Below are 15307 nucleotides of genomic sequence, written 5' to 3'. Positions count from 1 at the left end.
CAAAGCCAAAGTCTTCAAAAGCCTTATTAACCAGCTAAGGTTTTAACACTCCTCTCAGGTGCAGTGTTTGTCAAAAGGCACATGTCAGACAAATCAATGAAAGCTGTAACCTGCTTCACCTCAAATGCTTTCTATGCTTATGGCAACAGTTTTGAGAAAGACTGTGCAGCTCTTACCCAGAAAGGACAAGAGAGTCCACAGCACTGATGTATTTACCAAGATATCGATGCACCTTTTGTTATTTGATCCTGAAGTTCAGCCTTTCACTTTGTCAACAGCTCAGTGGTTCTGCATCTGTCGAGCAGTGACTTTTTCCTGAAGTGTTACTCCTACGAAAGTGTAGTGAGGTCCAGAAATCAGAAGCAATTTAATATTACTTTCACTTTCAAAAGAAAGTGTAAGTATGGAGTCAAAGACTGCTAGACAGGTCTGCATATCCTAGAGGTTTCATCAGGTCTGGTGACTGTCTTTCACAGAACACCATCTGAGTTTTCAGCCATTAGGACAAAGTCATAGCATTACCCGCCAATTGCCATATGAAAGGACTTAGAATATATAAGAATGTATTTTTATTTGGTTTGGGGCGGCAGTGGCTCAGTTGGTAGAGCGGCCGCCTACTGACCGAAGCGTCGGAGGTTTGTGCCCTGCTCCTCCCAACCACCTGTCGAAGTGTCCCTGGGCAAGACGCTGAACTTCCAACAGCCCATCCTCAACCGTGCAGTGCCAAACAATCTGCTGTGGTGACCCTGACCTAACAGGATAAGCCAAAAGTCCCCCAAAATATGTGTTTTGATTTGTTTTAATTGTATTATTTTATAATACCATTTACTTCAAAGTCTCTTTTTTTGAGTAGAGCAATGCGTCGATTTAAACAATTACAAAAACGCGTCGACATAATGTGGGTCGCAAGCAGGGCTCCAAATGAACGGTGTCCCATTGTCCTGAGGACCATAAAAATTATATCTGGGACAATAAAGAAATTACATTACAGCGAGCAGATTTAGTTGTTAACTAGAGCATGAACATAGCAGACTTAGTCCTTAAGTCAACATCAGTGCTTGTTCGGGTCCCGGTGTAAAAAAGCTCCTCAAATTAATGATTAAATAGAGTAAACGGTCAAAGCACTAGTTAAACGATCTGAAATGTGCAGAAAAGAGCTCATTTCAGCTGTGCCCCCAGTTCCCCATCCAACGTCACGTGTTCACCACAACAAGCTTGTTGGTTAATCGCCGACTGCTACAAACATGTTAGTTTACGTCCACTTAATGCTGGAAGTTACGAAAAGTTGTATATGCTGCACTTAATGCACTAGTTCATCCTAGTGTCCTGCTTCATTTTCTGGCCGCGAGTAAGTTTTACTTCTACGTGTGTTTGTGTCTTTTCATTGCTTGTTTATTGCTTTATGTAGCACTCAACTTTTTATGTTCCATGCTCAAAGAATGTAGGAGAATTCATTTTTTTACAAGTATTGGTGTGTTGAAACTATCGTTGAGACAATGCATAGATGTAAATTGTGCCTGATAATATACAATTTCTGTAAAATGCAATATTTTGTAACAATAATTTTCCGTGAAAAATGGACTTGTTATAGTGGATCATAGTGAGATGTTCTATTTCTTGATTTTCATAAAGCCTTTGATTGTGTTGAGCATAATTTTATTTTTAAAGCACTTAGCAAATGTGGATTTGGACCCTTTGTCTGTAAAACATTTAAGACTTTATACAAAAATAACAACAGCTCTATCAAATTAAAATATGGATACTTTAAAAACACGGTTTAATTGATCTTGTGGCATTAGATAAGGAGCCCCAGTCCCCTCTTACCTTTTTCTGATTGCCTTTTAGTTTCCTGCCACATATAGTTCACTGAATTCTTTGAATTCAGCTGACTGATGATACCACATGGTTTTTGAAAGACTCATCCCAAATTCCTGTTGCCTTAGATTTAAAAGAATCATTCTCTAAAGCCTCTGGATTTAGACGTGCGTACGCAGCACTTTTTATATGCAGATGGCCCCACTTTGAAAAAAAATGACAGAAAATTATTGGATTTTGCATGGAAGAGGATAATTTATTATATTAAGGAGTCTGTTTTAAGGAGCAAAGGGGAGTGTGGTGGTATGAATATCGTTCATCGATCTCATATTAGTTCGTCAGTTGTTTTATAACTATACAGAATTTCTCCCAGCTTGTTCAACTCCGGTATCTCCAATGGAATCCTCCATTGTTCTTGATAGGGATCCTTCTGGTGTGGTCATGCTGTTAAAAGGATTTTCTGTCTCGTGTCCAGTTGTTTCAGATAATGATCTTAGATGTGTTTTCCAGTCAGTCACTACAACAGGAAGAAAGTTAGAACTCTATTTCAACAGCTTACTGTAACTATTCCTCATGTGAAGTCTTCCTGACATGGTATTATCCATAACTTGGCTTGGAAAAAAGTTTGGACTCTACCTTACACATATATTTTTACTAATGAATTGAGAGAAATCTCTTTTAAATTGCTTTACCAGTTAAAACTTATCTTTCCCTAAGGTTTAAAAACATCATTGACATAAACTACTCTTTCTGTAATTTCTCTCCTGAGACATTTATTTGGGGAACTGTAAATAGTGTTTTGGTCTGATGTCCTGCTTTCATTCGAATCTAAATCCTAAATAATTTCTGCTTTTCTATAAAGACATCATTTTGACAGGTCTTTAATTACAAGAAAGGTGAGAGTGACCAATATTTTAAAGTCTATTTTATCTTTATATTTGCTACATTCGATTCAATTCCATTGTAAAATGCATCATTTTGGAAAGATGTGCAGCACTGTACAATTAGGAATAATAGCAGTGTTTGGTTCCAACACAGAAAATAGAAGGAGAGTTGAGGTGACTCAACCTCCAGATAACCAAACCTGGATCATTGACAGCCTTCACAGAAATAACTTATTTTTCTAATGGTTAAAAACAGTGAAGTTATTGTAATAAATGACATTAACTTAAACCTGCTGACCTTCCATTTCCCACAAATGGATGTGGTACTTTAACCAAAACACCTTAACTCAACTTTATTGGGAGTTTTGAGTAAACAACTCTTGAATGATTTTAATCTTTTGAGTCCATGTATAAAAATAAGAAAGATTTTTGTTGCACTTGTTTTCTATATCTTATAAATCATAGAATTCAATCAGATTTGCACACACATTTTGCCGACACAGCATTCAACTAATGTTTAAACTCATGGAAAACACAGAAGGTGTTTCCTGCTATGTCCTGTCAAGACAAATGGAAGGGAAGATGCCATTCCCTTTAATGTAATGGGCAAAAAGCCGGGTTTTCATCTCTGAGTGAGAATATTGCTCCTGTCTCCCTGCCTGCCTGTCCTGATTATGATGATGTATGAACTTTCAGCCAGGGAATAGATGACACAAGGAGGACCGCAGGCCTTTGCTGGTTTTACTGTGTCAATGTTGACATGAAGGAGGTTGATGTTGAAAAGCTTCAGTTTCCATTTCCTCAAGGTCTGTGCAACATGTTGAAGGAGTTATTGCCCTCCTTTTATAATATTTGACCTCCTTCAGTGGGATTTTTTTTTAATTATTTTTATTTAGAAAAACTCCTCCAATCTGCACAGGGAAAGAACTTTTCATCCATCCCAACTGCTTAGGGAAAAACTTTGATGCTGTCACGGGTCTGTAATATTCAACAAGTTATTACTTTTATATCAAAGTCCCCGACAGGTTGAAAGGTCCATTTATAGATTATTGAACGTCCCTTCACACAGTGACAGCCTTGCAACCAACATTTACTATGTAATTTAAAATATAATACTGGTTTGTGGTAAAATGTTTTAAATTATAGGATACTCTTTCATTTCCAGGCACGTAAATCTGACTACATCTATCTACTATTAATATAGCAATTTATATGATAACAATTGAACAGTGCTGCTGTGAAAATGCAATGTGAGAGATGGAAATTAAAGAAAATGGAAAATTTGTTCTATTCTGCATTCATTATATGTAACAGTTTTGTTTATGTCAGTGTCACACAGTTATCAAAAAACCATAACTACATGTACATTTGATTATCATACAAATCACTGCATTGACTCCTATCTGAAACCTTATGAAACCTTTTCAACTTTTGCTTTAGTTTATTTGCTAATTACAATGATAAAAAAGCCAAAACGGAAAATAGGAAAAGGGAATGCTCACATTCTGCCCACAGAGGCAATGGGGGGGCTTCGGAAACCATCTGATGGCAAAATAGAAAAGATAATAAAGCTTAGCTTACAATGGAATCAGACAGGGGTAGAAAAATGATATGTGATGAAATGAATGTGAAAGAGGTGTGTGACAGTCGTGTTGATTGTAGCTTTTCTTTGTCTGTTTAAGGAACCAGAATCAGCACGTTCACCCAGGCCGATCTGGTATCACGCAGCATCCAGTACGTCCACACCAGCGAAGAAGAGAAGCACGCCGACCAGTTCTCCTTCACCGTTTCAGATGGGACAAATGAGGTAAAAGAGGAGGAAACCTTCTAGAGAATAGAAAGGAAGTAAGGGGGCTATAAAGGTGCTTTTGTTCAGTTGTTAGACCTAAAGAGCATCTTCATGATAAGGGGCTTCAGCTAAGAACAGCATGCACACTGATGGATGAGTATATGAACGAATGAAGCAGTGTCTGTCAAACTGCAAAATAGTTTCAAAGGTGAGTGAGACTTGCCAGATTTTATGTAACGTTTCTATTGAAGTAAACAAAATTCATTGTCAAGCATTTACAATGAGCCAGCTCTGCTCTAGGAGGCAGTCGGGCATGTACATGATTCTGAATTCCTCTCATGATAAGGAATTAAAGGCAGGTATTATCAACATAACACAGCCTTGAGACTTGAGCCACACATATAATGTCCTGAATCGCAAAGCTGTTAGAGTAGTGTGAAGGTAGCACTCCAGTCCTTCCAGCCCCCCCCAGTTTGCTTCATGCATAAATCTACCATGCTAATCCAGACTAATGAGGACCACAAGGACCTGAGTAAACATCTGAAAAAGGTCATTTGGCCTTTACGCCTGGCTGGCTGCAGTGTGCGGAGGCTTTTGTGAACACTGTGGTGGTTAGTGTTTGTGAAGCGTTGTGGTGCTTTTACTTTTGTTAACTATCCTCTGTATAGTTGGGAGGCCTGTGTAGTGACTTTTTGAAAAGCACTGCATATTTAGCATCAAAATTAAGTTTTGTGTATTTTAAAGTCGTACCAAGGGATGATTTGTTTTTCACTATGTAGTGAGATTGGATTGCTCAAGGCCACACCAGGAAACTCTTTCTGTGACTGCATTTTATGATGTTATTTTATTTGGTTTAAGTCATCTGGGTTTTGAAGCTCCCATTATAGATGTGCTACTATATTTTCACCTGGGCATACAGTGAGAGTGACTGCACGTTAATCTTACCTTATACATTCTGTACTATCTCATTACAATTGCTATTAGAGCAAAATGTTAAAAACAAGGTTACAAAGCATCTGTGTCCTTTGGAAATCGCAGATAAGATCAAAGATTTTCATGAGCTAAGAGCTAAGTGTGCTGTTGACAAAGGATTTATTTAGTTAGGTTCACATTTAGACATCCATATGTATCTGTATATTCCTGTTATTATTCCAGGTTGCCCAGACGTTCTACATCACCGTCAAACCGGTAGACGACTCCCTGCCCCTGCTCCATGTTCCTGGCATGAGGGTCCAAGAGGGTGTGAGGAAGACTATCACCGAATTTGAGCTGAAGGCCACCGATGCAGACACAGAGGTAGGACAAAGGCAGCTGAAATCCCTAAAAATCGTGACCAATTCTTATTATTTTACAATTGTGATAAGCAGCTAAGCTGTGTGAGCTTAGCGGTTAGAGCGCTATTTTCCCCAGTAGCAGCGTTAGAATGATTGTTTTTTTTTTCTGTTACACTATTATAACTCCCATCAATCGAATCCTCAGTTCCCTCCTCTGGTTTGGTGATTGCTGCACTTTCCCACTTTGGTGGACCTGTACTCTGAGAACCTGACCTGCTGACTTCTTCTGTGATTAGAAATGTTTTTTCTAAGAAGGCCTCACAATGGCCGCTAAACTTATAAAAGCAATCCACACTGAATCATATTTACAAGCACTGTAGGCGGACAGGTAGAAATAACAACAGTCACAGCAGCTTGAGGGCAAAAGAGGTTTTTCTAGAGGAGAAAAATCTTCAAAAAAAACCCATCATCAACACATTTCACCTAGTTGATCGTTGTATGACCAAAGAAATGATTTTGAGGGATGGACACATTCATTTTGTTCATTCTTCTGACTCGGGTTTCTCTTAAATTTAAATTTAACTTCCTTCAGGCAGAGTCCGTCACCTTCACCATCGTCCAGGCTCCTCGACACGGCACCGTCGAGCGCACGAGCAACGGCCAACACTACAGACAGACCAACAGCTTCTCTATGGACGACATCTACCAGAACCGCATCAGCTACAACCACGACGGCTCCAACTCGCTCAAAGACCGCTTTACCTTCACCGTGGCTGATGCCACCAACCTGCTCTTCATGGTAGAGGAGGCTGGCAAGGAGGTAACTGTGTGTGTGTGTGTGTGTGTGTGTGTGTGTTTGTGATGTACAGTAAATTTGACATTTGTACCACAGCTGGCTGAATCTGCAGGTAAATTGTGCGGTGGTGTGTGTGTGCGTGTGTGTGAGGCAGCTTCTTGGCATTTTTATTACAGATAGATGACTGAATTAGCAGAGTTAAGCATGCGTGAGTTTGTGCGTCTGTGTGTATTTGAAGGTCAGTGTTGGTGAGTGTATGTGGGGAGGGGGAACTGCTCTGACCTTTTTATGACAGCAGGGGTAAATTAATAGTTACTGTGTGTTTTTGAACCTCTGTCTTTGTTCAGTTATGCCCTTAGACAGTAACACTTGTGTAAAGTGTGGACATCCATGGAAAGTTAAAATGGAAAGTGAACAGTAGTAAAAAGGAGAGTGGACAATTTGATGAGCTGAAACTTTATCACAAGGTTACAGTGTTTTTGCAAAGTGATAATGTTTAAATATTTTTGGAGAGTGAGGACATTTTTTGAAACCAGGAACATTTTGTTAGGAGAGGACGTTCTGCAAAGTTAAGAGACGTGAGGACCAAAAAAAATACAATTAGTGGTTTGGCTTCCGTTGTCGTCTGAGGGTCCTGTGTAGGAGGTTTGGGGGCTCTGTTACCTGTGTGGGCCATGTCAGGATATTATGTTTAGAAATATGGATATTCTTAAAAATTGGGGACATTTCTGAGAAGTGCGTGCATGTTTTGAAAACTGAGGATGTTTGAAATGTGATCCAATTATTATTATTATTATTGTTATTGTTATTATTGTTATTATTATTATTATTATTATTATTAATTATTTTCTGTTTACCGTGAAAATGCAAAAATTTAAAGTATGAAACATTGCAAAACAGGTGTTCAGAAGTATAGAATCTGTTAAAGTTTATAAACTTTATGTTTGTGGTTATGAGCAAGCCTCTGGGTGAATTGATTCCTCGTTTTGTCTTAGCCCTCGTCTCCCTCTCAGCCGTCCTCCACCACCTGTCACTAGTGCTGCTCTGTTTGATTAAACTGAATGACAGCAGGCGAATGTTGATATCCCCCATCTGCCTTCAGACGGCAGGCGTCAAAGCTGGCCTTAACGTCGGGGGGTCTGGTGTGGGTCGGCCTCACCTTGGACACAGTGCAGCGGCTAATCGGATTTCAAATCAACACAGTAAAAACCTGCGCAACTAGTTATTGCCAATGCCTCACTCAATGTATTCTATGTCCATTTAGGACATTTCTTTACTGGTTTTACTGGCTTGTCCTAAACTCTCTTAAACAAGCCTTTACATTATCTCTGTGTATCCAGGAATCTTCCTACAGCCAGAGGATGTTGCTTTTCCAGTGTAATTTTTGGACACTTGACATCCATCTCAGCTGGCTTGAGATTTTGGCAGAAATCTAAGGGAACATATGTCTCCACACCCAAAACTGTTTGCAGGACTAGAGACCAACAGAGGCCGTTCAGAAAACTTCTGTTTAGGAGTTTTTTTCAAAAGTCTCTCCACCAGCTCTGAAAATGTGTTTTTAATGCTCATGTTTTTGGTTTTCCAGATAGTGACAGCTGCTCCCCAGAAGTTCAAGATTGATATTCTGCCAGTTGATGATGGCACCCCACGTATCGTCACCAACCTGGGCTTGCAGTGGCTCGAATACATGGACAACAAGGTGCAAATCCATCTTATAAAATACTCTGTTCGCTTTCTATAAACTGTAAAAAGGATTTATTTCTTTTAATGTACTCTTTACTTTAATTGGGCAGAAGAGAAAATGTTTGCTGGTTTTTCTCACAGTGGCCTGTACAGCCTGCAAATTCCCCGTGTAATTGATGTGTCTTGTGTCTCTGGGAGACGGACTGAGAAACATTAGTGTGCCAAAACCCACAGACCTGTGTGAATATCCTTTAGCACATTCTGTTTACAATGAAACATGTTAATGGTGTCTTTGAGACTGAGGGACGTTCAAAGCAAAGCACTAGCACTGTTTGTTTGTGCCGTTATTTACTTGCTCCCCCTGCTGGTTTAAATGCGTCATCACACACACACTGATTATCTTCTATTTATTCTATTCTTCTATTTGATTATAAATTATTGTATCTGCTTCTTAAAAACATTTCCAATGGAGACAGCTTATATTGCTGCATGCACCAGATTTCCCTGTTTTTTGATGTTTATTTGTAAAGGAAGTAAAAAGCAAATTGGAATTCCACATACAATGGCAGTTGTAGCCTAAGCTCGTTTGTTGCGCCTCTCATTTGCGGACATCCGTCTCTGTAATCAACGTCCTACTTGAGTCCTGAAGAAAAACACTTCTGTTGGGATTTTAATCAGCATTAATGTTGTGAAATTACTTCATACTGTGGTAGACAAAAGAGCCTTTTCCTTTTCTTTTTTTTTATCAAGAACCACAGTAGAAGATAGGAGTTTACCATGCACAAGCTGGAGACACATTAATACAAATGTGGAAAAAAATGGCTCCATTATCTTAATTATAAAGTCCTAATTTGTGTCAAATGTCTTTTAGGCCACCAATTTGATTACGAAGAAAGAGCTGCTGACTATGGACCCAGACACAGATGACAAACTGCTGATTTATGACATCACTACAGAGCCAAAGCATGGCTTCCTGGAGAGCAAGCTCAACCCTGGCAACCCTGTCACCACATTCACACAAGGTACAGAGGTTCTTCACCTGCTTTTCAGAGGGTCTCTTTAGCTGATGGCTGTGTATTAAGGTATTATGTTGTTTTTAATTTTGACAAAAAACTATCTACTGTCCTGTGAACGTAATGACAATATGTTGTCCTGTGAATCAAATGTTACCGGACGACGTATTTTTGTCCAGCAAAATATCCCGTTTCGTTTTCTGCCGTAAGACGTAATCCTACAGTACAGTGTCCAGTTGGTTATTAAAGCATTTTATGGCTGTGATGAGGCACGTGGAGCAGCTGGATGGGATCTGAGGTTGTTTTGCACAAATTGTGTTTTATTGCTTTTATTGCTCTAACCCCTAAACTTAACCAGACACAGGACTCTAAGGCCAGACTCAGGAAAGTCCAGGAAAATTCAGAGGTTCTGGGAGGTTAAAGCCCCAGAAAGATGTGGCAAAAGTAAAACGGTGACATTTTGAGAGAAATAAGTTACCTAAAATATTCAGAATGTTAAGGAAATGATCCTCTTTTTACTGACACGTCAAAATGAAAGTGTCTACTTGTAAACCTGGTAAACTCTGTGGCCTAAAAGAAATCTGGCAACATAAGAATTAACTTGTGCATAATGTTGTGTGACACCTTTTTCGTGAAAGTGGAAAAACATTTATCTGAGGCAGGGCTGAAAAGTCAAGGACACAAAAGCAGAACTGATGCTGCATCTACCCGTCCAGTCATTTTTTTTCTTTGTTGAAACTTTTGTTCAAAGGCACCTTTACAGCCGTGGGAGTGTTTTTCCTCTGGTATCGCCTTCTTCCCAATTTGCAGTTTTAATCAGCAGTGTTCTCATCATGAGCCTGATTATCTTCACCTCTAGGCTGCAGCCAGGGATCAATGTCAATGTGCTTTTGTGAAATGTTGATCCTCCAGGCTTGAGAGCAACAGCCACTTTGATCTGTTGCTTTGTCAATTAGTACCTTGTAAACATAATTTTCCTAATGATAACATATATCCAATAACTGAAATGAACCTTTAGCCTGAGAGAGGGAAAATGTGAATAAAGTCGAACGGATTTTCTAATACAAATGATCTGTCAACATGAGCCCAACTGTTGTAACTCTCATCATCTGCCATATGCTCGCCCTGATATCTGTCTTAATATTGGTGCATATATTTCTTACCCTGTGTGGTCCCATTTAATATTGTTATCGCATCATACTGCAAGTCCTCAATGTCGTCTGAACAACCTTTGCAGCACAGAGACATTATTCATCCATTTGTTAGCTTTCAGCCCTTAATTACAAAGTATTTCCCATTGCTCCTTCTTCCTGTGAATGGTACAAGTGAGCAGAAATTGTGAGCCGCTAATGACTTTCATCTTCATTTTCAAGTAGTTTTATTTCTCCCAAGTAATGGAAAAAGTCCAGAGGCATCAAATTATGGAATCATCGTCTCTCAAAAATAGATTCTTCACAATGTTTTTTGCGGGTACGACTGACTCCCAGTAAGGGCAGGTCCCTTTTTTCCCCACAGTAAGATCAAAGTTAAATGCTTGGTGCTAATTGTTGTAGAACTGAACATGGTTGACCCTGTTCACCACCTCCTGCAGTGCTTTTTTTGACCAGCACTTAGGTTTTTACACGTTCAATGACTGAACTTGAGCTTGTTCCTTTCTAGCTGACATAAATCTGGGACTGATCCGCTACGTGCTGCATCACGAAAACGTTCAGGAAACGATGGACAACTTCAAGTTCCTGGTTAAAGACAGCAAACCAAATGTGGTTAGCGACAACGTCTTCCACATCCAGTGGTCCCTCATCAGCTTTGAGCACAAAAGGTCTGTGTTATGTGGGATGCTTCTAAGACCAACGCATGTTTGTTTACTTGGTATAAGTCATTTAAAGAACATTGTGGTTATGAAAAAACTCTTACTTCCTCTGATACGCCCACAGCTACAATGTGAGTGAGAAGGCTGGCACAGTGGCCGTGACGGTAAAGCGAACTGGTAACCTAAACCAGTACGCCATCGTGCTCTGCCGCACCGAACAGGGCAGCGCCACCTCCACCAGCAGCGTCGGGTCCCGTCCAGGGCAGCAGGACTACGTGGAATATGCTGGACAGGTGAACAGTGTTATTTAAATGTCAGTTTTTTTAAAAAGATCATAGGTTCAAGCTCCTTCTAACTGTGGCTTTTTTACCTGCCTAAAAAAGTCAATTATCTCTTTGGTTGAACAAATCTTGACATTTTTGCATCTGTGCACCTTTGTTTTTAACAATTTGTTAAGCTTTTGTTCTTATACCAAAAGTAATAGTTTAAGTAACTAAAAGCAAAATAACGATTTCCCTCTGAAAAACTTGGGATTTTCTAAAGACAGTTTTCCAGTAGTTGTTTCTTTTGAATTTTTGCCGTGTAATCAATTGAAATCCTTCACCAGAATATTAGTAGAGTTTAGCTTTGTTTTGCGTGTCCTGACAGCTGTAGACCCTAACAGCAACAGAACAGTTTTTCAGGCCAATCAAATAAGTTCAGTGATTTCTGCTTTTGCAATGTGTTTTTATGTAATTTAAGTCAGTGGAGAAGTACAACTGCTTGCTGGTGTTGTAATTTAAATTCTCAAGGTAGGTTTTCTTCCTTCAGTTACAATTTAAACAACGTTTTAGCTGAACAGAAGATATACAGCCAATTCATTATAACACACAGGTAAACCGACTGCTTAGATAACAAGATATAGACATTTACTATGAAACACTTTAATCTGCCATAACAAAAGACCAAAATACACGTTGACCAACACCACCGTGTTTCCGTTAATTTCCAGGTACAGTTCGACGAGCGTGAGGACATCAAGGTGTGCACCATTGTCATCAATGATGACAAGGTGTTTGAGGGAACCGAGAGCTTCCACGTGGAGCTGAGCATGCCTGTGTACGCTCTGCTGGGCGGAAACACGCGCGCCGTCGTCAACATCAACGACACGGAGGACGAACCAACTTTGCAGTTTGACAAGAAAATCTACCACGTGAATGAGAGCAGCGGCTTTATCCATGCTCCCATTGAGAGAAAAGGTGACCAGCAGTGTTCAGACTGCAATGGGAGCTCGTAAACATATTGTTTTTCCATTTCATTTACACATGATCTGGTGTAATGTATGTAATGGCTACATGTGTTTAGATCCTCGTTATCGGTGAAAAGCCCAGGTTTCAGTCTGCCCTGTTGGCTTGGGTGTGATAAGTCTTTTCCACACGCCTGACAGCGCATTTACATGCACTTTAGTAACCAGGTAACAGATGGTTTTCTTGGAAATGGGAAAGCTGCTTTCCAAAATCAGGTAGTTTCTTAAGTGCATTGCAAACCCTGGTCGCTGATTCTCTGAACCAGAGCAAACGTATTTCTCTGAGTAACCCAGTTACTTAATTGCGCGTCATTATGACATACAGTCCGAGTATTGTGGAAAAGGATGAGCCAAAACAAAAGACCTTTGTTTTGGGTCTCCATGCCCACTGCTCCGTACACCAACAGGGGGACAATCAGAACAGAGTGGACTCAGGGACAGGCTGGCCTCAAACACACAGGAGCCATTTCACTCACTTGACAAGATGGGCTGTAATAAAAAGCAGAAAAGGCCATTATAAGATAAATGAGCCCTTTTTAAAATACAAATTATACAACCCTTTTCAATAGCTGCCCTGAATAAATTATAAGCCCTTATTTATGCATAACGTGGCCTGTTGTAATGAAAACAACTTCTTCTTTTCACATATTTGCCATTAAGTATTTGTCTCTATCTGTATCTTTCTCTAACTGAACAACTTCAAAGTCTGCTTTTATTTCCACACTGGAATATGTGGTGTATTTGAAAATAGAACTACTTAATACTGTGGTTTTATTCTTTACTAATTTAATTAATTCAGCCCCATGTATATTTGGTTGCTTAATGACAATAATTACAAATTAAAATTAGAATAAATTAGCAGCCACAACAATGGCAGATGGCACTATATTCTTCTTCAGCATTCATTGTAATCATCAAGAATCAAAAATGAGGCAAATTGGTTATCTTATAAGACCAAAAATGTCTTCTCTTAGATTTCTTTTTGGTTTTCACCTGGAAAATATCAAGTAAGCGTGTGGAACCATTGAGTTCTGCTCCTATGTAAATCAAAGCTGTCTACACTTTGGCAACCACTTCAGTAACAAAACCTCCAAACAATGCAAAGCTACACTAAGGTTTCAGAACCTACTAGAAAAAGCAGGTACAGTGTTTATTTCCTATAATTCCCTTCAGTGTGTACCATGCTGTCCACGTTTACAGCTGTAGTCAATTGCAGGAGAGCTATGGAAGCCAACGGGTGGCCAACCGTGACTCTGTGTTTCTGACCTCATCTCCTCTCAGGTGACACTTCCAGCACCGTGTCTGCTCTCTGCTACACCGTGGCCAAGTCGGCTCAGGGCAGCAGCCTCCACGCTCTGGAGTCTGGCTCTGACTACAAGAGCCGTGGCATGACCAACGACAACCGCATCATCTTCGGCCCCGGCGTCAGCATGTCCACCTGTGACGTTAAGCTCATTGATGACAGCGAGTACGAGCTGTCTGAGGAGTTCGAGCTGGTGCTCTCAGACGCCTCCGATAATGCCCGTATGGGGGGTATGACGGTCGCTAAGGTGGTCATCGATGGACCCAATGACGCATCAACCGTTTCTCTGGGCAACGCCACCTTTACTTTCAGTGAAGATGCTGGTATGAGCCTTTCCTTTGCACATCCTCCTATATACAGAGTATGAGCATGATTTTCCTTTTGTCAGTAATTACAGTTTAGGTTTAATCTACAGTTTTTTTTTCTATCACCAAAACTGTAATGAGCTTCATTGGGAAATAGCAAAGGGTTGAAGCATTAACTGTTTATAAAAAAGGAAAGTACTTAATTGCTAAATTCAAGAGTGTATTCATTTATTATCAGTAGTACGGCCTCTGTGGACCCCGTACTCATTCCATGAGACAGAACGTAAGCATGCCCCCTAAACAAATGTACACATTATTTGTAGTAACAAGGATTTTTCTGTTAATCTATACTTTGTTATAATAACTAGCACAACATGCTAGAAGCACGCTGAAAGTTGCACTATGCCGTTGTACTGTAGAATGCCCTGGAGTCATTTGGAAGAGCATTAAGCTATTAATAATTAAATACTGATCATGTATTAATGACTCATTTAATGTTTTACTCAGAAGATTTATAGGAATACAGCCCTTCACGAAAAACTATTTATTCCTCAAGCCTGTTTCCGTTTTCTTTCCGTGGTGCTAAGGCATCAGCCACGAAGCAGCAAAATTAATCTCTGTAAAATTAGCTGCAGCGTTTAGTTAGTTTATTCTGCTGCATGAATAAAGTTTAAAATTGCAGTGTAGAGCTGATTTTTGTCTCCCACTATCTTTATCCTGGTTGTCAACTGTGTGCCACTAAATACCTCAGCATACATCTATGGTTTTACGAAGTACAACAATCCAGATTCAGATTTTTATACTCACACTCTAGGCACCATAGAAATACCAGTGCTGCGCCACGGCAGTGATCTGTCCTCAGTGACATCTGTGTGGTGTGCCACCCGACCTTCAGACCCACCCTCCGCCAGCCCAGGGGTAGACTACATCCCCAGCTCCAAGAAGGTTGAGTTCAAACCTGGAAAAACTGAGCAGGTGAGGACAGTGTCTCTGCAACATACTGTAAGTATGTTGTATTACAATGAATCTGATCCTTAATTATCCAGAAATACTCTCATGAGAACTACACCACAGTTTTTATGAGCCTTATGAAATACACAAGAACTTAGGGATATTCGACTTTCGGGTGAAATTTCAGAATGCGCCTAAAATGCAGTCTGACCTTTACGGGGGAACTTAACTTGACCTTCTCTGAACTTTGGATGCATATGTCCAACTGTTCAGTGTTTCAGTTCTTATTGCATAACACGCTGTTCTCTAACAAGGTGATTAACCGCAAAGCTCACAACAAGTGTCTGATCCATGAATCGACCATTAAATGTTCTGGTTAAATGATAATTTGTATTTAAA

The 15307-nt window shown here is 39.9% G+C and overlaps 1 protein-coding gene across 3 annotated transcripts in view; it reads left to right on the top strand.

Annotated features, from left to right (window-relative positions):
• The window catches only part of fras1 (Fraser extracellular matrix complex subunit 1), a 219048-nt gene that overhangs the window by 193414 nt on the left and 10327 nt on the right, over positions 1-15307 (top strand). For all 3 annotated transcript variants that reach the window (XM_067521433.1, XM_067521432.1, XM_067521430.1), the window contains 10 exons: positions 4382-4506; positions 5644-5784; positions 6355-6582; positions 8144-8257; positions 9113-9263; positions 10914-11073; positions 11189-11357; positions 12056-12302; positions 13631-13975; positions 14772-14932. In XM_067521433.1, the coding sequence (XP_067377534.1) occupies positions 4382-4506; positions 5644-5784; positions 6355-6582; positions 8144-8257; positions 9113-9263; positions 10914-11073; positions 11189-11357; positions 12056-12302; positions 13631-13975; positions 14772-14932 (1841 nt within the window). The remainder of the gene's footprint in view (positions 1-4381; positions 4507-5643; positions 5785-6354; positions 6583-8143; positions 8258-9112; positions 9264-10913; positions 11074-11188; positions 11358-12055; positions 12303-13630; positions 13976-14771; positions 14933-15307) is intronic.

The sequence above is a fragment of the Channa argus genome, chromosome 11 (assembly GCF_033026475.1).
Source record: "Channa argus isolate prfri chromosome 11, Channa argus male v1.0, whole genome shotgun sequence".
NCBI classification, from domain to species: domain Eukaryota; kingdom Metazoa; phylum Chordata; class Actinopteri; order Anabantiformes; family Channidae; genus Channa; species Channa argus.
Note: the sequence above shows the minus strand (reverse complement) of the source record. Positions and strands in the feature narration are given on the sequence as shown.